Source organism: Heterodontus francisci, unplaced genomic scaffold, assembly GCF_036365525.1.
Source record: "Heterodontus francisci isolate sHetFra1 unplaced genomic scaffold, sHetFra1.hap1 HAP1_SCAFFOLD_1589, whole genome shotgun sequence".
NCBI classification, from domain to species: domain Eukaryota; kingdom Metazoa; phylum Chordata; class Chondrichthyes; order Heterodontiformes; family Heterodontidae; genus Heterodontus; species Heterodontus francisci.
The window spans coordinates 20,487-44,363 of NW_027141146.1; the positions used below are offsets into that span (position 1 = coordinate 20,487).

General features: G+C 53.6%; 1 protein-coding gene across 1 annotated transcript in view; it reads right to left on the bottom strand.

Moving 5' to 3' along the window:
* Positions 1-9,084: 9,084 nt before the first annotated feature.
* Positions 9,085-23,877, bottom strand: part of LOC137362270 (branched-chain alpha-ketoacid dehydrogenase kinase-like) — a gene marked incomplete at its 5' end in the record, with an annotated part of 30,281 nt that continues 15,488 nt past the window's right edge. The window contains 7 exons of the mRNA XM_068026697.1: positions 9,085-10,111; positions 12,498-12,659; positions 16,183-16,272; positions 19,058-19,186; positions 20,662-20,735; positions 23,170-23,268; positions 23,458-23,577. Of these exons, the coding sequence (XP_067882798.1) occupies positions 9,967-10,111; positions 12,498-12,659; positions 16,183-16,272; positions 19,058-19,186; positions 20,662-20,735; positions 23,170-23,268; positions 23,458-23,577 (819 nt within the window). The remainder of the gene's footprint in view (positions 10,112-12,497; positions 12,660-16,182; positions 16,273-19,057; positions 19,187-20,661; positions 20,736-23,169; positions 23,269-23,457; positions 23,578-23,877) is intronic.

Sequence of the window (23,877 nt, forward strand, 5' to 3'; positions counted from 1 at the left end):
CTGGAGTGAAGGAGGCTGAGAGGGGACATGATAGAGGTATATAAAATTATGAGAGGCATAGATAGCTTAGATAGCCAGAGTCTGTTTCCCATGGTAGGGGTAACTAAAACTAGAGGGCATAGATTTAAGGTGAGAGGGAGGAGGTTTAAAGGGGCTGAAAGGGGTAAATTTTTCACACAAAGAATAGTGGGTATCTGGAATGAGCTGCCTGAGGAGGTGGTGGAGGCAGGAACAGTAGCGACATTTAAGAGGCATCTGGACAGGTACTTGAATGAGCAAGGCATAGAGGGATATGGAATTAATGCAGCAGGTGGGATTAGTATAGATAGGCATTAGGGTCGGCATGAACGCGGTGGGCCGAAGGGCCTGTTTCTCTGCTGAGTGACTTCATCTTAGTATGCTAATGAGCGGAGTACTGGGACATAGTCATGTGACTCAAAGCCAGAGTCACTCTGCAAGTGCAATACCCAGAGTAAGGTTCTGTAAATAGTTTGCTCTGTCTTGTACATAATAAGTTAGCTGTAATAAACCTGTTTGAGATCTTCAACCAACTGGACTCCACGCATCTCATTGATGTTGCATCAGACAACATAAAGAACTCATTACAAAGTAGCACTCTCTCCAGACTCGTGCTTGACTACAACAATTGAGCACTCAATTTGCATTCTGTCATTTCATCTCTTCCCCTCCGTCCTATCCCAGACCTTCCCTTTCGTTCTTCCTTCCCCCCCCCCCCCACTTGCTCAAAGACTGTTACATTTCTAACCTTTGCCAGTTGTGATGAAAGGTCCCAGACCCGAAACTTGAACTCTGCTTCTCTCTCCCCCGATGCTGACGGACCTGCTGAGTGTTTCCGGCACTTTCTGTTCTCTTTTCAGAGTTCCAGTATCCGCAGTATTTTGCTTTTATGCCTCTTGAAATCGTTGATCATCTTCCCTTCCATCACCCTCGTGGGCAGTGAGTTCCAGGTCATTACCACTCGCTGTGTAAAAAAAGTTGTTCCTCACATTCCCCGTCCCCAACATCTCTTGCCCCAATACCTTCAATCAGTATCCCCACACCCCCCAGTCCCTGTACCGTCAGCTAATGGGAACAGCGTTTCTTTGTCTACCTTCTCTAAACCTTTCCAAATCTCGTGCACCTCAATCAAATCTTCCCCCTCAATCTCCTTGACTCCAAGGAGAACAACCCCCCCAGCGTCTCCAACCTAACCTTGTAACTAAAACCCCCCTCATCCCCGGAACCATTCTGATAAATCTCCTCCGCACCCTCTCGAGGACCCTCCCATCCTTCCCCGAGTGTGGCGACCGCGACTGGACGCAATTCTCCAGTTGGGGTCCAACCAGAGCTTTATAAAGGTTCAGTGCAACGTCCCTGCGTTTGTGCTCAATGCTTCTATTTATGAAGCCCAAGATCCCACATGCTTTAACCAACCACTCTCTCGATATGTCCTGCCACCTTCAAAGATCGATGCACATGAACCCCCCCAGGTCCCTCTGTCCCTGCACACCCTTTAGAACGGTGCTATTAAGAATATATTGCCTCTCCCTATTCCTTCTGCCAAAATGCACCAACTCACACTTGTCAGTATTAAACTCCATCTGCCACCTCTCTGCCCATTCTGCTGGCATATGTATGTCCTCTTGCAGACAGTTCATATCATCCGCACTGTTTCCCGCACCTCCGAGTTTGGTGTCGTCAGATCCAAGTCATTTATATATATTTTAAACGAGCAGTGGTCCCAGCACTGACCCTTGAGGAACACCCACTGTCCACCATCCTCCAGTCTGCAAAACAACCATTTATCACAGCTTGCTGTTTTCCATCTTCAAGCCACATTTTTTAAAAATTCAATTGGACACTGACCCTCCTATTCCTTGAGCCTCAATTTTGTCAACCAGCCTTTTCTGTGGTGAGAGGTGCAGAGATCTGACGGTTGTTAAGGGTCGAGGAGTTGTTGAGGAGAAACACAGTGTTTATTTTTTTTTAAACTACAGAAACACAAAATCGCTGCAGTCCGCGTGGTGCCGGTACACCCACAGTGCTGTCTGGGAGGGAGTTCCAGGATTTTGACCCAGTGACAGCGAAGGAACAGCCGATAGAGTTCCAAGTCAGGATGGTGTGCGGCTCGGAGGGGAACTTGCAGGTGGTGGTGTTCCAATGCGTCTGCTGCCCTTGTCCTTCTAGGTGGTGGAGGTCGCTGTCGAAGGAGCCCTGGTGCGTTGCTGCAGCGCATCTTGTAGATGGTACACACTGCTGCCACTGTGGTGGAGGGAGTGAATGTTGAAGGTGGTGGATGGGGTGCCAATCACAGTGGAGAGAAAGAATTTTAGCTCAAAAAAACAAGATAGAATCAGTTTTGGTGAAGCTAAGAAACCACAAGGGGCAGAATACACTGGTGTATTATTGGCTCGGAAATAGTAGTTGCAGGGCAGAGCATAAATCAGGAAATTAGAGGTGCACGTAACAAGGGTGATGCAGTAATTATGGGGGTCTTAATCATCATATAGACCGGGCAAAGCAAATTTGCTGTAGCAGTCTGGAGGACGTGTTCATGGAATGTGTACAAGATAGTTTTCTGGATTTTAGATGTAATAATGTGCAGTGAGAAAGCGTCAATTAATAACCTTGCCGTAAAGCGGCCGCTGGGGAAGAGTGATCATAATATGATGGAACTTTATATTGATTTTGAAAGTGATTTAGTTAAGTCCGAAACGAGGGTCTTAACAAAGCAAACTACATAGGTATGAAATAAAAACAAGAAATGCTGGAATCACTCAGCAGGTCTGGCAGCATCTGTGGAAAGAGAAGCAGAGTTAACGTTTCGGGTCAGTGACCCTTCATCGGAACTGACAAATATTAGAAAAGTCACAGGTTATAAGCAAGTGAGGTGGGGGTGGGGCAAGAGATAACAAAGGAGGTCTAGATTGGACCAGGCCACATAGCTGACCAAAAGGTCACTTGCTGATAACCTGTGACTTTTCTAATATTTGTCAGTTCCGAGGAAGGGTCACTGACCCGAAACGTTAACTCTGCTTCTCTTTCCACAGATGCTGCCAGACCTGCTGAGTGATTCCAGCATTTCTTGATTTTATTTCAGATTTCCAGCATCCGCAGTATTTTGCTTTTACATAGGTATGAGACTGAGTTGGCTGAGGATGGGGAGGATTTTAGAATTCAGCAAAGGGTGATCAAGATGGAACTAAGAGGTGGCAAATCCCCTGGACCCAACGATCTGCATCATCAGCTTTTAAAAGAGCTACGCGCAGAAATAGAGGCTGCATTGGTTGCGATCTTCCAGAATCCCTTCGATTCTGGGGCAGGTCCCAAGGTTTGGAAGGCAGCACAAACATAACACAGCTATTTAAGAAAGTAGGGGGAGAGAGAGAACGGGGAACTATCAGCCAGTTAACCCAACATCAGTCAGAGAAAAAAATGCTAGAATTTATTATTCGGGACATGGTAACAGGGCACTTAGAAAATCTTCTGATTGAATCGAGTTAATGCAGATTTATGAAAGGGAAATCATATTTGACAAACTTGTTAGTCTTTTGAGGAGGGGAGATATAGGGGAGCCAGTAGATGTAGTATATTTAGATTTTCAACAAGCATTCGATAAGGTGCCACACAAGAGATTAATACACAAAATTAGGGATTGGTGGTATATTAGCCCGGATTGAGGATTGGTTAATGGACAGGAAACAGAGAGTAGGAATAAATGAGGCATTTTCGGGGTGGCATGCTGCAACGAGCAGAACACCACAAGGATCAGTAGTTGGGGTGGGGGGGGGGGAGGGGGCAGCAGAGTTTTGGTTGACTTCAAGTTCACGGGGAGTGGAATGTGGGAGACCAGCCAGGAGTGCACTAGAATTGTCAAGCGTGTTAAAAGCTGAAGACAGGTCGAGGAGGACGAGGGGGTTTTGACAGGGTAGTCACTGAGAAGCTGTTACCCCCGCCCCCCCACTGGCTGGGGAATTTAGAACTCGCGCGGGGTCACAGTCTCGGGATAAGGGCACGGCCGTTTCGGACGGAGATGAGGAGAAATTTCTTCACCCTGAGGGTCGTGAATCTTTCGAATTCTCCACTCAGAGGGTAGTGGACGCTCCGTCCTTGATTTTATTCAAGACCGAGATTGAGAGATTTTTGTTCTTTTTGGGCACTGAGGCAATTTAGAGATTTGGGGATCAGCTGGGAAGGTGGAATTGGGGCAGATCAGCGATGATCTTATTGAATGGCAAGGCAGGCATGAGGGGCCGAATGGTCCACTCCTGATCCCAATTATGGTGTTTTCACATAGGCCAATGTCCCTAACCAAACTAATCCCACTCAATCCCTGAACCATTTTATATCCCACCCAGTCCAATCCCACTCTCCCCCTCACTCCCCACATCCTTTAATATCCCAGCCAGTCCAATCCCACTCTCCCCCTCACTCCCCACATCATTTAATATCCCAGCCAGTCCAATCCCACTCTCCCCCTCACGCTTTAATATCCCACCCAGAATAATCCCACTCCCCCCCTCACTCCCCATACCCATTAATATCCCACCCAGTATAATCCCACTCTCCCCCTCACTTCCCACACCCTTTAATATCCCAACCAGTCTAATCCCACTCTCCCCCTCACTTCCCACACCCTTTAATATCTCACCCAGTCTAATCCCACTCTCCCCCTCACTTCCCACACCCTTTAATATCTCACCCAGTCTAATCCCACTCTTCCCCCCCTCACTCCCCACACCCTTTAATATCCCACCCAGAATAATCCCACTCCCCCCCTCACTCCCCATACCCTTTAATATCCCACCCAGTATAATCCCACTCTCCCCCTCACTCCCCACATCCTTTAATATCCCAGCCAGTCCAATCCCACTCTCCCCCCATACCCTTTAATATTCCACCCAGTCTAATCCCACTCTCCACATCCTTTAATATCCCACCCAGTATAATCCCACTCTCCACACCCTTTAATATCCCACCCAGTATAATCCCACTCTCCACACCCTTTAATATCCCACCCAGTCTAATCCCACTCTCCCCCTCACTTCCCACACCCTTTAATATCCCAACCAGTCTAATCCCACTCTCCCCCTCACTTCCCACGCCCTTTAATATCCCAACCAGTCTAATCCCACTCTCTTCCTCACTTCCCACACACTTTAATATCCCAACCAGTCTAATCCCACTCTCTTCCTCACTTCCCACACCCTTTAATATCCCACCCAGTCTAATCCCACTCTCCCCCTCACTTCCCACACCCTTTAATATCTCACCCAGTCTAATCCCACTCTTCCCCCCCCCTCACTCCCCACACCCTTTAATATCCCACCCACTCTCCCCACACCCTTTCATATCCCACCCAGTCTAATCCCACTCTCCCCTTCACTTCCCACACCCTTTAATATCCCACCCAGTATAATCCCACTCTCCCCACACCCTTTAATATCCCACCCAGTCTAATCCCACTCTCCCCCTCACTTCCCACACCCTTTAATATCCCACCCAGTATAATCCCACTCTCCCCTCACCCTTTAATATCCCAGCCAGTCAAATCCCACTCTCCCCCTCACTCCCCACATCCTTTAATATCCCAGCCAGTCCAATCCCACTCTTCCCCCCTCACTCCCCACACCCTTTAATATCCCACCCACTCTCCCCCCTCACCTTTTAATATCCCAGCCAGTCCAATCCCACTCTCCCCCCTCACTCCCCACACCCTTTAATATCCCAGCCAGTCCAATCCCACTCTCACCCCTCACTCCCCACATCCTTTAATATCCCAACCAGTCTAATCCCACTCTCCCCCTCACTCCCCACATCCTTCAATATCCCACCCAGTCCAATCCCACTCTCCCCCTCACTCCCCACATCCTTTAATATCCCACCCAGAATAATCCCACTCCCCATACCCTTTAATATCCCACCCAGCATTATCCCACTCTCCCCCCTCACTCCCCACACTCTTTAATATCCCACCCACTCTCCCCCCTCACCCTTTAATATCCCACCCAGTCTAATCCCACTCTCCCCCTCACTTCCCACACCCTTTAATATCTCACCCAGTCTAATCCCACTCTCCCCCTCACTTCCCACACCCTTTAATATCTCACCCAGTCTAATCCCACTCTCCCCCTCACTTCCCACACCCTTTAATATCCCACCCAGTCCAATCCCACTCTCCCCCTCACTCACCGCACCCTTTAATATCCCACCCAGTCTAATCCCACTCTCCCCCTCACTCCCCACATCCTTTAATATCCCAGCCAGTCGAATCCCACTTTCCCCCCTCACCTTTTAATATATCACCCAGTCTAATCCCACTCTCCCCCTCACTCACCGCACCCTTTAATATCCCACCCAGTCTAATCCCACTCTCCCCCTCACTCACCGCACCCTTTAATATCCCACCCAGTCTAATCCCACTCTCCCCCTCACTCCCCACATCCTTTAATATCCCAGCCAGTCGAATCCCACTTTCCCCCCTCACCTTTTAATATATCACCCAGTCTAATCCCACTCTCCCCCTCACTTCCCACACCCTTTAATATCTCACCCAGTCTAATCCCACTCTCCCCCTCACTTCCCACACCCTTTAATATCCCACCCAGTCTAATCCCACTCTCCCCCTCACTCCCCACATCCTTTAATATCCCACCCAGTCTAATCCCACTCTCCCCCTCACTCACCGCACCCTTTAATATCCCACCCAGTCTAATCCCACTCTCCCCCTCACTCCCCACATCCTTTAATATCCCAGCCAGTCGAATCCCACTTTCCCCCCTCACCTTTTAATATATCACCCAGGCTAATCCCACTCTCCCCCTCACTCGCCACACCCTTCAATGTCCCACCCAGTCTAATCCCACTCTCCCCCTCACTCCCCAATATCCCACCCAGTCTAATTCCACACTCTCCCCCTCCCTCTTCAATATCCCACCCAGTCTAATTCCACACTCTCCCCCTCCCTCTTCAATATCCCACCCAGTCTAATCCCACTCTCCCCAATATCCCACCCAGTCTAATCACCCTCACCTGTCCCATGGGTCAAAGGTAGCTGTCCGATCTCGAGTCAGAGCCCGGTGGGCGCAAATCCTTCTTAAGGCACTCCAGTCTGTGCTCGAGGCTGACCCCCAAAATTCCTCTGAGGGAGGTGGGAGACAGGTTGCAGAAAGAGGGTGTGCAGAAGTCGCCTCCAAAGTTTGAGACGTGCCTAATACCGCGGCTCAGCTGGAGGCGCACTGGGCGACCTCAGTCCATCCCAGGGTGCGACACGTTTGAAGTGTAGTCGCTGTTGCCATGTAGAAATGCAGCAGCCCATTTGCACACAGCAAAATCCCACAAACAGCAATGCGATCATGACCAGACCACTGTCTTTTTTTTGTGATGTTGGTTCAAGGATCGATTGACCTCAGCCATGTTTCATCAAAATTCGAGGGCAGACGGGGCTCTCGGTTTAACGTCTCCTCCAAAAGGCAGAACAACAGCGCGGCGCTCCCTCGGTACTGACCCTCAGACAGTGCGGCACTCCCTCAGTACTGACCCTCCGACAGTGTGGCACTCCCTCAGTACTGACCCTCCGACAGTGTGGCACTCCCTCAGTACTGACCCTCCGACAGTGCGGCACTCCCTCAGTACTGACCCTCCGACAGTGTGGCACTCCCTCAGTACTGACCCTCCGACAGTGTGGCACTCCCTCAGTACTGACCCTCCGACAGTGTGGCACTCCCTCAGTACTGACCCTCCCTCAGTGCGCCGTTCCCTCAGTACTGACCCTCCGACAGTACGGCACTCCCTCAGTACTGACCCTCCCTCAGTGCGCTGTTCCCTCAGTAATGACCCTCCGACAGTGCGGCGCTCCCTCAGTACAGACCCTCCGACAGTGCGGCACTCCCTCAGTACTGACCCTCCGATAGTGCGGGGCTCCCTCAGTACTGACCCTCCGACAGTGCAGCGCTCCCTCAGTACTGACCCTCCGACAGTGCGGCACTCCCTCAGTAATGCCCCTCCGACAGTGCAGCGCTCCCTCAGTACTGACCCTCCGACAGTGCGGCGCTCCCTCAGTACTGACCCTCCGACAGTGCGGCGCTCCCTCAGTACTGACCCTCCGACAGTGCGGCGCTCCCTCAGTAATGCCCCTCCGACAGTGCAGCGCTCCCTCAGTACTGACCCTCCGACAGTGCAGCGCTCCCTCAGTACTGACCCTCCGACAGTGCAGCGCTCCCTCAGTACTGACCCTCCGACAGTGCAGCGCTCCCTCAGTACTGACCCTCCGACAGTGCAGCGCTCCCTCAGTCCTGACCCTCCGACAGTGCGGCACTCCCTCAGTAATGCCCCTCCGACAGTGCAGCGCTCCCTCAGTACTGACCCTCCGACAGTGCGGGGCTCCCTCAGTACTGACCCTCCGACAGTGCGGCGCTCCCTCAGTACTGACCCTCCGACAGTGCGGCGCTCCCTCAGTACTGACCCTCCGACAGTGCGGCGCTCCCTCATTACTGACCCTCCGACAGTGCGGCACTCCCTCATTACTGACCCTCCGACAGTGCGGCGCTCCCTCAGTACTGACCCTCCGACAGTGCGGCGCTCCCTCAGTACTGACCCTCCAACAGTGCGGGGCTCCCTCAGTACTGACCCTCCAACAGTGCGGGGCTCCCTCAGTGCGCCGTTCCCTCAGTACTGACCCTCCGACAGTGCAGCGCTCCCTCAGTACTGACCCTCCGATAGTGCGGCGCTCCCTCAGTACTGACCCTCCGACAGTGCGGCGCTCCCTCAGTACTGACCCTCCGACAGTGCGGGGCTCCCTCAGTGCGCCGTTCCCTCAGTACTGACCCTCCGACAGTGCAGCGCTCCCTCAGTACTGACCCTCCGACAGTGCGCCGTTCCCTCAGTACTGACCCTCCAACACTGCTGCGTGAGGTAGAGTGGGTCGCCAAAAAAGGGACGGCCTGGAGCCAGGCGCAGATGTTCCCACCAGCTGCAGACAGACGTCCCCACAGAAGAAAAAAAAAACCTCCGCAAGTTCCCACAGGAATCAGGGTGCTTCCAGGCTGGAAAGATATTTTGGAAAAGAAAAACACGGACAATAAATGATTGCGACATGCTCAAAAGAGGGAAAGAGAGAGGTTTGTGCAAAAGTGGCCACAGTCAACAGGTCACGTGACCCAAAGCCAGAGGGCCGGAGGCTGCAAAATGGCTTCCAACTAGGCCCAGATATCCTGAAGCAGAGCAACTGAAGGCCTCAAATTGGCCGCCAACTTTCGACGGCGGCTTCCCCGCAAGGCCGGCTCTGGATATTTCTCAGCGGCCGCCAAGTTGACAGTGCGCTAGCTGCAGGAATGTTCTGGACACTTCCAAGTGGTCCCACTCGCCGTGTCATTTGGAGGGCAATGGTCCGTGAATTTCCAAATGGCCGCTCGGTTGACCGGGCGTTGGTTGGAGGGGAGTGGTCGGGAAATCTGGGATGTGCTCCAAGGCTGGCGGTGCATTAACTGGAGTGTCATGGTCCCTGCATTTCGAAATGGATGCAAACTTGGCATCGCAGCAATCGGAGGCCGAGCCGCCCTCCATTTGTGAAAGGCCTTCAGCGTGACATCGTGTTAAGTGGAGGGGAATGGTCCGGAAATTTCTAAACGGCCACCAACTTGACGACGCGTCAACTGGAGGGCAGGAGTCCGGAAATTTCTAAATGGCCGCCAACTTGACGAAGCCTGAGTTGGAGGCCACATCACACGCCAAACAAAAAAAGGGTGACAGACTATGTCACCCGCTACAAAAGTCAGAACCATGGCCATCCATCTACACAGTTAACTCTCTCTCAACAACTCCACCCCCCCCGCACGCTTGTTTTATTTTCTTCACTTTGTTTTCCAGTCCTACCCCTCCCACCCTCCACACAACTCCACGGCCCCCACCGACCCAGCTCCCACCGCGCCCCGACATCCTGCGACCTCACGAAATCGGAGGGCCCCATCAAATGCGGAAACTCTCCTCCTTCCCGTCGATGTGCCTCAGGCGCAGGTAGACGTCCGTCCCGATGCCCTGGAGTGACTGCACCACCAGGGAGCCGCTGAGGTACTCAGCGTAGGCACGGGAAGTGGGCAGGCCAAATCCAAATCTGGCGGCAAGAAAAGAAAAAACAGGAAGGATGGGTCAGTTTGATGGAATGTTCTAGAATCGGGCAAGGGCATTCACGGCTAATGCAACCGAGGCGCGCGGGGGTGGGGTGGTGGGGGGTAGTTGGAGTTAAGATACATATCGGCCATTGATTGGCCGAACAGGCTTGAATGACTGAATGGCCTCTTCCAGTCCCGATGCACAGCTCAAACATAATCAAATTGAACGGGAAGGGGTTCGGATCCATCGGGATTGTGTACGGTGGGAGTGAACAGGAAGGGGTTTGGATCCATTGGGATTGTGTACAGTGGGAGTGAACGGGAAGGGGTTTGGATCCATTGGGATTGTGTACAGTGAGAGTGAACGGGAAGGGGTTTGGGGTCCTTTGAGTTTGTGTACAGTGGGAGTGAACGGGAAGGGGTTTTTTTTTAGATTAGATTAGAGATACAGCACTGAAACAGGCCCTTCGGCCCACCGAGTCTGTGCCGAACATCAACCACCCATTTATACTAATCCTACACTAATCCCATATTCCTACCAAACATCCCCACCTGTCCCTATATTTCCCTACCACCTACCTATACTAGTGACAATTTATAATGGCCAATTTACCTATCAACCTGCAAGTCTTTTGGCTTGTGGGAGGAAACCGGAGCACCCGGAGAAAACCCACGCAGACACAGGGAGAACTTGCAAACTCCACACAGGCAGTACCCAGAATCGAACCCGGGTCCCTGGAGCTGTGAGGCTGCAGTGCTAACCACTGCGCCACTGTGCCGCCCTTTGGATCCATTGGGATTGTGTACAGTGAGAGTGAACGGGAAGGGGTTTGGATCCATTGGGATTGTGTACAGTGAGAGTGAACGGGAAGGGGTTTGGGGTCCATTGGGATTGTGTACAGCAGGAGTGAACGGGAAGGGGTTTGGATCCATTGGGATTGAGTACAGTGAGAGTGAACGGGAAGGGGTTTGGGGTCCTTTGAGTTTGTGTACAGTGGGAGTGAACGGGAAGGGGTTGGGGTCCATTGGGATTGTGTACAGTGGGAGTGAACGGAAGGGGTTCTGGTCCGTTGGGATTGTGTACAGTGGGAGTGAACGGGAAGGGGTTCGGGTCCGTTGGGATTGTGTACAGTGGGAGTGAACGGGAAGGGGTTTAGGGTCCTTTGGGATTGTGTACAGTGGGAGTGAATGGGAAGGGGTTTGGGTCCACTGAGATTGTGTACGTGGGAGTGAACGGGAAGGGGTTTGGGGTCCATTGGGATTGTGTACAGTGGGAGTGAACGGGAAGTGGTTTGGGTCCATTGAGATTGTGTACGGTGGGAGTGAACAGGAAGGGGTTTGGGGTCCATTGGGATTGTGTACAGTGGGAGTGAACGGGAAGGGGTTTGGGGTCCATTGGGATTGTGTACAGTGGGAGTGAACGGGAAGGAGTTTGGGTCCATTGGGATTGTGTACAGTGGGAGTGAACGGGAAGGGGTTTGGGGTCCATTGGGATTGTGTACAGTAGGAGTGAACAGGAAGGGGTTTGGGGTCCATTGGGATTGTGTACAGTGGGAGTGAACGGGAAGGGGTTTGGGGTCCATTGGGATTGTGTACAGTGGGAGTGAACAGGAAGGGGTTTGGGGTCCATTGGGATTGTGTACAGTGGGAGTGAACGGGAAGGAGTTTGGGTCCATTGGGATTGTGTACAGTGGGAGTGAACGGGAAGGGGTTTGGGGTCCATTGGGATTGTGTACAGTGGGAGTGAACGGGAAGGGGTTTGGGGTCCATTGGGATTGTGTACAGTGGGAGTGAACGGGAAGGAGTTTGGGTCCATTGGAATTGTGTACAGTGGGAGTGAACGGGAAGGGGTTTGGGGTCCATTGGGATTGTGTACAGTGGGAGTGAACGGGAAGGAGTTTGGGTCCATTGGGATTGTGTACAGCGGGAGTGAACGGGAAGGAGTTTGGGGTCCATTGGGATTGTGTACAGTGAGAGTGAACGGGAAGGAGTTTGGGTCCATTGAGATTGTGTACGGTGGGAGTGAACGGGAAGGGGTTTGCGGTCCATTGGGATTGTGTACAGTGGGAGTGAACGGGAAGGGGTTTGGGGTCCATTGGGATTGTGTACAGTGGGAGTGAACGGGAAGGGGTTTGGGGTCCATTGGGATTGTGTACAGTGGGAGTGAACGGGAAGGGGTTTGGGGTCCATTGGGATTGTGTACAATGGGAGTGAACGGGAAGGGGTTTGGGGTCCATTGGGATTGTGTACAGTGGGAGTGAACGGGAAGGGGTTTGGGGTCCATTGGGATTGTGTACAATGGGAGTGAACGGGAAGGAGTTTGGGTCCATTGGGGTTCTGCACAGTGCAGCGAGACGTGACCCGAGGCAGACGTATACGCACACATACCCGTGCATGGGACTGGACTGCACACTGTTCACCATATCGACCATGTTCCCCAGCATGGTGTTATTGTGCAGTTCCTGACTGCTGGACTCCGCCGTGGTGAAGTGGTAATCCATGACTTTATCCAAACAGTGATGCGGGATCCCGCCTCCTCGGTCTGAAATCCTGTCGGTCATCGGTGGGGGAGGGAGGAGGATGGTTAAACAAACTATCTTATGACCAACACACCAGATGAAGAGTTTCCAGCTGCCTCGCGGATGGAGGACCCATAAACCAGACACGACATGGAGCAGGCAGCAAGCAGAACAGCATAAGAAATAGCAGCAGGGGGAGACCATTCGGCCCCTCCTGCCTGCTCCGCCATTCAATACCATCAAGGTCAGCCTCAACTCCAGCCTCCCTGAGACACCAAAAATCTCTCGATTGCAGTCTCGAATATACTCAATGGATACATTACTCTTGGTCTCTTCATCTAAGTCAGTAAAATAGATCGTAAAGAGCTCAGGCCCCAGCACTGATCCTTGTGGCACTCCAAATATACTACATCTACTAGTTCCCCCTGATCTACCCTCCTAGTTACAGCGGCAAAAAACTCCACTAAACCATGTTGACTCTGTCAGATCATGGGATAATTTTCGAAGTGCATTGTTAAGACTTCCTCAATATTAGATTCCAGTATTTTCTTGACGATTGATGTCAGTTTAACGGACCTGGAGTTCCCTGCTTTCTCTCTCCCTCCTTTCCTTAATAGCGGTGTTACATTTGCTAATTCCCAGTCCGCTGGGACCATTCTGGAATCTAAGGAATCTCGGGCACTTACAAAGAGCTACACACTTGCCCCGGTTGGGAGGGAGGAGCTTGTGGCCGAATCTCAGCATTCAGAATCTCAACATCAGGCGTTCGACCCCACAATCCCGGCTGACACACCCCAGGTCCCTGTATTGAGGGAGCGCCGCACAGTCGGAGGGTCGGTCCCGAGGGAGCGCCGCACAGTCGGAGGGTCGGTCCCGAGGGAGCGCCGCACAGTCGGAGGGTCGGTCCCGAGGGAGCGCCGCACTGTCGGAGGGTCGGTCCCGAGGGAGCGCCGCACTGTCGGAGGGTCGGTCCCGAGGGAGCGCCGCACTGTCGGAGGGTCGGTCCCGAGGGAGCGCCGCACTGTCGGAGGGTCGGTCCCGAGGGAGCGCCGCACTGTCGGAGGGTCGGTCCCGAGGGAGCGCCGCACTGTCGGAGGGTCGGTCCCGAGGGAGCGCCGCACTGTCGGAGGGTCGGTCCCGAGGGAGCGCCGCACTGTCGGAGGGTCGGTCCCGAGGGAGCGCCGCACAGTCGGAGGGTCGGTCCCGAGGGAGCGCCGCACTGTCGGAGGGTCGGTCCCGAGGGAGCGCCGCACTGTCGGAGGGTCGGTCCCGAGGGAGCGCCGCACTGTCGGAGGGTCGGTCCCGAGGGAGCGCCGCACTGTCGGAGGGTCGGTCCCGAGGGAGCGCCGCACTGTCGGAGGGTCGGTCCCGAGGGAGCGCCGCACAGTCGGAGGGTCGGTCCCGAGGGAGCGCCGCACAGTCGGAGGGTCGGTCCCGAGGGAGCGCCGCACTGTCGGAGGGTCGGTACCGAGGGAGCGCCGCACTGTCGGAGGGTCGGTACCGAGGGAGCGCCGCACTGTCGGAGGGTCGGTACCGAGGGAGCGCCGCACTGTCGGAGGGTCGGTACCGAGGGAGCGCCGCACTGTCGGAGGGTCGGTACCGAGGGAGCGCCGCACTGTCGGAGGGTCGGTACCGAGGGAGCGCCGCACTGTCGGAGGGTCGGTACCGAGGGAGCGCCGCACTGTCGGAGGGTCGGTACCGAGGGAGCGCCGCACTGTCGGAGGGTCGGTACCGAGGGAGCGCCGCACTGTCGGAGGGTCGGTACCGAGGGAGCGCCGCACTGTCGGAGGGTCGGTACCGAGGGAGCGCCGCACTGTCGGAGGGTTGGTACCGAGGGAGTGCCGCACTGTCGGAGGGTCGGTACCGAGGGAGTGCTGCACTGTCGGAGGGACGGTACTGAGGGAGTGCCGCACTGTCGGAGGGTCGGTACCGAGGGAGTGCTGCACTGTCGGAGGGACAGTACTGAGGGTGCGCCGCACTGTCGGAGGGGCTGTTTTTCAGTAACATTAAATGAGAGCCCCATCTTCACTCTCAGATGGACATGAAAAATCCCATGTTGGCTACTCGAAGAGAAGTGGGGAGTTCTCCACAGTGTTTTGGGCCAAATTTTATCCTTAATCCATGAATTATCACCAAATATTATCTGCTTACTGTCACCTTGCTGTTTGAGAGATCTTCTGTGCACCAAGTGTCTGTCACAATCTCTACTTTACAACAATAACTGCATTTCAAATAGTTAGTCATTACCGATGAAGGGAGTTACTGAGGTTGCATCTTATTCTCATGTTCAGTCCAGAACAAATCAGTGTGAGGGAGCAGGATTAGCATCAGTAGAGATACAGTCAGTAACACAGGGCACTGGGGGGAGAGAGGTTACTGAGTGACAGTGTGAGGGAGCAGGATTAACATCAGTAGAGATACAGTCAGTAACACAGGGCGCTGGGGGGGAGAGGGATTACTGAGTGACAGTGTGAGGGAGCTGGTTTAACATCAGTAGAGATACAGTCAGGAACACAGGGGTGCTGGGGGGAGAGGGGTTACTGAGTGACAGTGTGAGGGAGCAGGATTAACATCAGTAGAGATACAGTCAGTAACACCGGGTGCTGGGGGGAGAGGGATTACTGAGTGACAGTGTGAGGGAGCTGGTTTAACATCAGTAGAGATACAGTCAGGAACACAGGGGTGCTGGGGGAGAGGGGTTACTGAGTGACAGTGTGAGGGAGCTGGATTAACATCAGTAGAGATACAGTCAGTAACACAGGGCGCTGGGGGGGAGAGGGTTTACTGAGTGACAGTGTGAGGGAGCTGGATTAACATCAGTAGAGATACAGTCAGTAACACAGGGCGCTGGGGGGAGAGAGGTTACTGAGTGACAGTGTGAGGGAGCTGGATTAACATGAGTAGAGATACAGTCAGTAACACAGGGTGCTGGGGGAGAGGGGTTACTGAGTGACAGTGTGAGGGAGCTGGATTAACATCAGTAGAGATACAGTCAGTAACACAGGGTGCTGGGGGGAGAGGGGTTACTGAGTGACAGTGTGAGGGAGCTGGATTAACATCAGTAGAGATACAGTCAGTAACACAGGGTATGGGGGGAGAGGGGTTACTGAGTGACAGTGTGAGGGAGCTGGATTAACATCAGTAGAGATACAGTCAGTAACACAGGGCGCTGGGGGGAGAGGGGTCACTGAGTGACAGTGTGAGGGAGCTGGATTAACATCAGTAGAGATACAGTCAGTAACACAGGGCGCTGGGGAGAGAGGGGTTACTGAGTGACAGTGTGAGGGAGTTGGATTAACATCAGTAGAGATACAGTCAGTGACACAGGGTGCTGGGGGGAGAGGGGTTACTGAGTGACAGTGTGAGGGAGCTGGATTAACATCAGTAGAGATACAGTCAGTAACACAGGGCGCTGGGGAGAGAGGGGTTACTGAGTGACAGTGTGAGGGAGTTGGATTAACATCAGTAGAGATACAGTCAGTGACACAGGGCGCTGGGGGGAGAGGGCGATGGGGGACAGGGCGATGGGGGACAGCGTCATTACAGCTCCTTACCGGATGATGAAGTCCACATCATTATTGGCGATGGTGACCACAATGTCTGGCACATTGTACGGGCTGTCCAAATGACTCTCCATTGTAGCCCTGGGATAACACAGGACACAACGATTCACTTCACCGCAAACTGACAAACACACACACTCTCTCTCTCTGTATTTTCCATCTCTGGGACCGGGTGTCACAGTGTGTTAGATACACTGTCCTTTCCCCCTCTGGGACTGGGTGTCACAGTGTGTTAGATACACTGTCCTTTCCCCCTCTGGGACCGGGTGTCACAGTGTGTTAGATACACTGTCCTTTCCCCCTCTGGGACTGGGTGTCACAGTGTGTTAGATACACTGTCCTTTCCCCCTCTGGGACCGGGTGTCACAGTGTGTTAGATACACTGTCCTTTCCCCCTCTGGGACCGGGTGTCACAGTGCGTTAGATACACTGTCCTTTCCCCCCTCTGGGACCGGGTGTCACAGTGCGTTAGATACACTGTCCTTTCCCCCTCTGGGACTGGGTGTCACAGTGTAATAGATACACTGTCCTTTCCCCCTCTGGGACCGGGTGTCACAGTGTGTTAGATACACTGTCCTTTCCCCCTCAGGGACTGGGTGTCACAGTGCGTTAGATACACTGTCCTTTCCCCCTCTGGGACTGGGTGTCACAGTGTGTTAGATACACTGTCCTTTCCCCCTCTGAGACCGGGTGTCACAGTGTGTTAGATACACTGTCCTTTCCGCCCCTTGGGACCGGGTGTCACAGTGTGTTAGATACACTGTCCTTTCCCCCCTCTGGGACCGGGTGTCACAGTGTGTTCGATACACTGTCCTTTCCCCCTCTGAGACCGGGTGTCACAGTGTGTTAGATACACTGTCCTTTCCCCCCTCTGGGACCGGGTGTCACAGTGTGTTCGATACACTGTCCTTTCCCCCCTCTGAGACCGGGTGTCACAGTGTGTTAGATACACTGTCCTTTCCTCCCTCTGGGACCCGGTGTCACAGTGCGTTAGATACACTGTCCTTTCCCCCCTCTGGGACCGGGTGCCACAGTGTGTTAGATGCACTGTCCTTTCCCCCTCTGGGACCGGGTGTCACACTGCGTTAGATCCACTGTCCTTTCCCCCTCTGGGACCGGGTGTCACAGTGTGTTCGATACACTGTCCTTTCCCCCTCTGAGACCGGGTGTCACAGTGTGTTAGATACACTGTCCTTTCCGCCCCTTGGGACCGGGTGTCACAGTGCGTTAGATACACTGTCCTTTCCCCCCTCTGGGACCGGGTGTCACAGTGTGTTCGATACACTGTCCTTTCCCCCTCTGAGACCGGGTGTCACAGTGTGTTAGATACACTGTCCTTTCCCCCCTCTGGGACCGGGTGTCACAGTGTGTTCGATACAGTGTCCTTTCCCCCCTCTGAGACCGGGTGTCACAGTGTGTTAGATACACTGTCCTTTCCTCCCTCTGGGACCCGGTGTCACAGTGCGTTAGATACACTGTCCTTTCCCCCCTCTGGGACCGGGTGTCACAGTGTGTTAGATACAATGTCCTTTCCCCCTCTGGGACCCGGTGTCACAGTGCGTTAGATACACTGTCCTTTCCTCCCTCTGGGACCCGGTGTCACAGTGCGTTAGATACACTGTCCTTTCCCCCCTCTGGGACCGGGTGCCACAGTGTGTTAGATGCACTGTCCTTTCCCCCTCTGGGACCGGGTGTCACACTGCGTTAGATCCACTGTCCTTTCCCCCTCTGGGACCGGGTGTCACAGTGTGTTCGATACACTGTCCTTTCCCCCTCTGAGACCGGGTGTCACAGTGTGTTAGATACACTGTCCTTTCCGCCCCTTGGGACCGGGTGTCACAGTGCGTTAGATACACTGTCCTTTCCCCCCTCTGGGACCGGGTGTCACAGTGTGTTCGATACACTGTCCTTTCCCCCTCTGAGACCGGGTGTCACAGTGTGTTAGATACACTGTCCTTTCCCCCCTCTGGGACCGGGTGTCACAGTGTGTTCGATACACTGTCCTTTCCCCCCTCTGAGACCGGGTGTCACAGTGTGTTAGATACACTGTCCTTTCCTCCCTCTGGGACCCGGTGTCACAGTGCGTTAGATACACTGTCCTTTCCCCCCTCTGGGACCGGGTGTCACAGTGTGTTAGATACAATGTCCTTTCCCCCTCTGGGACCGGGTGTCACAGTGTGTTAGATACACTGTCCTCGTCCCCCTCTGGGACCGGGTGTCACAGTGCGTTAGATACACTGTCCTCGTCCCCCCCTTGGGACCTGGTGTCACACTGCGTTAGATACACTGTCCTTTCCCCCCACTGGGACTGGGTGTCACAGTGCGTTAGATACACTGACATTTCCCCCTCTGGGACCGGGTGTCTCAGTGTGTTAGATACACTGTCCTTTCCGCCCCTTGGGACCGGGTGTCACAGTGCGTTAGATACACTGTCCTTTTCCCCCCTCTGGGACCGGGTGTCACAGTGTAATAGATACACTGTCCTTTCCCCCTCTGGGACTGGGTGTCACACTGCGTTAGATACACTGTCCTTTCCCCCTCTGGGACCGGGTGTCACAGTGTGTTAGATACACTGTCCTTTCCCCCTCTGGGACCGGGTGTCACAGTGCATTAGATACACTGTCCTTTCCCTCTCTGGGACTGGGCGTCACAGTGCGTTAGATACACTGTCCTTTCCCCCTTTGGGACCGGGTGTCACAGTGCGTTAGATACACTGTCCTTTCCCCCTTTGGGACCGGGTGTCACAGTGTGTTAGATACACTGTCCTTTCCCTCTCTGTGACCGGGTGTCACAGTGTGTTAGATACACTGTCCTTTCCCCCTCTGGTACCGGGTGTCACAGTGTGTTAGATACCCTGCGCTCTGACCTCATTGCGTTTTTCAGCAGTTCCGGAAGGATGTAGTCGAGGGGCATCGGAATGTACGGGAATCGGGCTGCCACGTGACCGCTGATCCTGACGCGGGGGGCATTGCCGTACTTGTGTTCACACAGGCGCCTGGGCGAGAGACAGCAGCCAGAGGTCAGAGTGCAGGTCAAAGGTGAGCAGCAAACGTCAACATTCAACCTATCCTGAAAGACGCTGTCAATTCCAAACTATCTCCACAACCGAAGCCCCTCATACCCGGAACCATTCTGGTAAATCTCCTCCGCACCCTCTCGAGGACCCTCCCATCCTTCCCCGAGTGTGGCGACCGCAACTGGACGCAATACTCCAGTTGGGGCCCAACCAGAGCTTTATAAAGGTTCAGCCCAACCTCCCTGCTTTTGGACTCAATGTTGCTATTTATGAAGCCCAAGATCCCACATACTTTACTAACCACTCTCTCAGTATGTCCTGCCGCCTTCAAAGATCGATGCACATGAACCCCCCAGGTCGCTCTGTTCCTGCACACTCTTTCGAACTGTGCCATTAAGTATCTCTGGCCTCTCCCTATTCCTTCTGCCAAAATGCATCGCCTCACATTTCTCTGCATTAAATTCCATTTGCTCAATTTAATATGTCCTGTCCCCTTGTTGGTTCTGGGACACATCGGTTCAGAAAACTATCCTGGACACACTCGAGAAATTCTCTGCCTTTCTGTCACGCGCTGGTCCGCTTGTCCCGATCTATATGAAAGTTAAAATCCCCCATTAAAAAATACACTGCCTTTGCTACATGCTTGTCTCATCTCTGCATTTATACACTCTACCACTTCACAGCTGCAAGGAGTGGGGACCGATACACAACTCCCGGTACAGTCTTCAACCCTTTTATATTTCTTAATCCAACCTATAAAGTCTCCACAGCCTGCTTTCCCCTCATTATATCCTCTTATCATTGAAGTGTTTTCATCTTTAATTATTAAGATCACTCTTCCCCCTCTACCATTTTCCCTATCTTTCCTGTACACTTTATAACCTGGTGTATTTAGTTCCTGGTCCCATGTCATGTCTCAGTAATGACTACCATGTCATACCCTACAAGCTGAATTTGCGCCGACAATTCATTCAATTTGATCCTTAAACTCTGTGTGTTTTTATCAAGAACGCTTGTTTGGATCCTAACCTGTGCTCCTATTGTAATGTTTTAATCACACGTTTCTCATTTCTCACTCCTGGTTTAATTACTTTACGTCTTTTAGCTTCCGCTGTACCATGATTTCTAACTCGTCCTCCACTCTCCTTCCTTTCCCTTGTTTACGGATTATCAATGCTACCTTTTCCCACCCGAGCCCCTTCCCCTCCAGTCCTTGTGACCGCCCTATTCATCCTTTCCGCTCGGACCCTGGTCCCAGTCTGGTTCGTTGCAGTTCCTTTCTGCCCCAGTCCCGGTGCCAACGTCCCATGAAATGGCAACCCCATCATTACGCATCCCCTCCTCCTCACTACCGTTCAGAGTCGGGCTGTGCCTGCGACGGCCTTTATCCTGGACGACGGCGGGGGGGGGGGGGAGCACCTGACTCCCAGCTCTCGCCAGCTGCTTGACTTTACCTGGCGAAGTCCACCCACTTCTCGACGATCTTCTTGGGCGAGAGACGGGTGCAGATGATCCCAACGAAGTCAGGCTGGAAGAGAACCGCGATAAGGGTTAGAGGACACTCCTGAAGTCGTTGGAATCTTCCGTAGCCCCTCTACAGCGAGCCCGGAAGAGCCAGCTCATCAACTGTGGGAGGGGTCATCGCACGCAGAGGCTTTGCAGCAGAGCAAGAGATCACGAGCAGGAACTTATTCTTCCTCCCTGCAACCTGCCAGCGTTCGTCCTCACTGTCGATCTCCTCTACCTCCAACCAGGGAGGATCAGTTAACTCAGCACGTAACTCCAGGACATGGAGCCGAGGCCTTTTCCCCTCGGCACGTGGCTTAGTCTGGCGTCTACAGCTTTACAACATCAAGGGGGCTTTCAGAAGAAAACAGAGAGACCCAGGTGGTTCGCTGTCAACAGGATTCATTGAAACACATTCAACCCAACAAGCTGAAGCCTGCATTAAACGGTCCACTGCAAAGGCATCTGTTTTAGGAAGGGGTTTGGGGTCCATTGGGATTGTGTATGGTGGGAGTGAAAGGGAAGGGGTTTGGGGTCCATTGGGATTGTGTATGGTGGGAGTGAACGGGAAGGGGTTTGGGGTCCATTGGGATTGTGTACAGTAGGAGTGAATGGGAAGGGGTTTGGGGTCCATTGGGATTGTGTACAGTGGGAGTGAACAGGAAGGGGTCTGGGGTCCATTGGGATTGTGTACAGTGGGAGTGAACGGGAAGGGGTTTGGGGTCCATTGGGATTGTGTACAGTAGGAGTGAACGGAAAGGGGTTCGGGGTCCATTGGGATTGTGTACAGTGGGAGTGAACGGGAAGGGGTTTGGGGTCCATTGGGATTGTGTACAGTAGGAGTGAATGGGAAGGGGTTTGGGGTCCATTGGGATTGTGTACAGTAGGAGTGAATGGGAAGGGGTTTGGGGTCCATTGGGATTGTGTACAGTGGGAGTGAACAGGAAGGGGTCTGGGGTCCATTGGGATTGTGTACAGTGGGAGTGAACGGGAAGGGGTTTGGGGTCCATTGGGATTGTGTACAGTAGGAGTGAACGGAAAGGGGTTCGGGGTCCATTGGGATTGTGTACAGTGGGAGTGAACGGGAAGGGGTTTGGGGTCCATTGGGATTGTGTACAGTAGGAGTGAATGGGAAGGGGTTTGGGGTCCATTGGGATTGTGTACAGTAGGAGTGAATGGGAAGGGGTTCGTGTCCATTGGGATTGCGTACAGTGGGAGTGAACGGGAAGGGGTTTGGGGTCCATTGGGATTGTGCACAGTGGGAGTGAACAGGAAGGGGTTTGGGGTCCATTGGGATTGTGTACAGTGGGAGTGAACGGGAAGGGGTTTGGGTCCATTGGGATTGTGTGCAGTGAGAGTGAACAGGAAGGGGTTTGGTGTCCATTGGGATTGTGTACAGTGGGAGTGAACGGGAAGGGGTTTGGGTCCTTTGGGATTGTGTACAGTGGGAGTGAACGGGAAGGGGTTTGGGGTCCATTGGGATTGTGCACAGTGGGAGTGAACGGGAAGGGGTTTGGGGTCCATTGGGATTGTGTACAGTGGGAGTGAACGGGAAGGGGTTTGGGGTCCATTGGGATTGTGTACAGTGGGAGTGAACGGGAAGGGGTTTGGGGTCCATTGGGATTGTGTACAGTGAGAGTGAACGGGAAGGAGTTTGGGTCCATTGGGATTGTGTACAGTGAGAGTGAACGGGAAGGGGTTTGGGGTCCATTGGGATTGTGTACAGTGGGAGTGAACAGGAAGGGGTTTGGGGTCCATTGGGATTGTGTACAGTGAGAGTGAACGGGAAGGAGTTTGGGTCCATTGGGATTGTGTACAGTGGGAGTGAACAGGAAGGGGTCTGGGGTCCATTGGGATTGTGTACAGTGGGAGTGAACGGGAAGGGGTTTGGGGTCCATTGGGATTGTGTACAGTGGGAGTGAACGGGAAGGGGTTTGGGTCCATTTGGATTGTGTACAGTGGGAGTGAACGGGAAGGGGTTTGGGTCCATTTGGATTGTGTACAGTGGGAGTGAACGGGAAGGGGTTTGGGTCCATTGGGATTGTGTACGGTGGGAGTGAACAGGAAGGGGTTTGGGGTCCATTGGGATTGTGTACAGTGTGAGTGAATGGGAAGGAGTTTGAGTCCATTGGGATTGTGTACAGTGTGAGTGAATGGGAAGGAGTTTGGGTCCATTGGGATTGTGTACAGTGGGAGTGAACGGGAAGGGGTTCGGGGTCCATTGGGATTGTGTACAGTGGGAGTGAACAGGAAGGGGTTTGGGGTCCATTGGGATTGTGTATTTTGGGAGTGAACGGGAAGGGGTTCGGGGTCCATTGGGATTGTGTACAGCGGGAGTGAATGGGAAGGGGTTGGGGTCCATTGGGATCGTGTACCATGAGAAGGTCACTGCCGCTGATAAAGCAGCTCTTCGACTGCAGTAGCCCTCAGCTGCTGAGTGAAGCTGCTCTGCTTACCCTGTCTTCATGGAGTGCGAGGTGATGCGTGGCCAACATTCGGATCCCCAACCGCGATGTCAACGTCTTGTCCAGGAAGAAACGAATCACCGCCTCATCCTAAAGGGGGGGGGGGGGGGGGGGGGGTAAAAAATGCCCGTTCGTGAGCCAGGACACGGAGAAACTGGACCGTCCTCCCTCTCCCCCCAACCCCCCCCACTCCAAGACCCGACTGCTTCCCCCCGCAGTCCCGCACTGGGCGGGAATGCAGCCTGGGCCTCTCCCACGGACACTGACCCACTGGCTCACCTTGATGTGCCTGCGGCTCTCTCGGAAGCCCTCGGCCAGCAGAGTGACCACGTCCTTGTGGTCGTCGAGGAGCTGCTGCAGGAGCCGGCAGTACTGCGCCTCCACCTCGCTGTTCTTAATCTGGGGAAAGAAAGGAAGAGTCGTCTGACGGACGTCAAAGGACGCACGCAGTCATACTCATTGCCGTGCTCCCTCCCTCACGCCAGCCCTCTCAACGACCACCACCCCCCTCCCCTCCACCAAGATGATTGGGAGTGTATGCGTGTGTGAGTGTGAGTGATTGAGAGTTTGAGAGCTTGTCAACGTGGCAGAGCACGAAACAGAGCGTTTAGAGAGCACGCGCGGGAGAGCATGCACACCTCTGTGAGATTGCCCAAGTGTGTGTGTGAGTGTGTGAGAGAGTGCATGTGTGATTCAGTG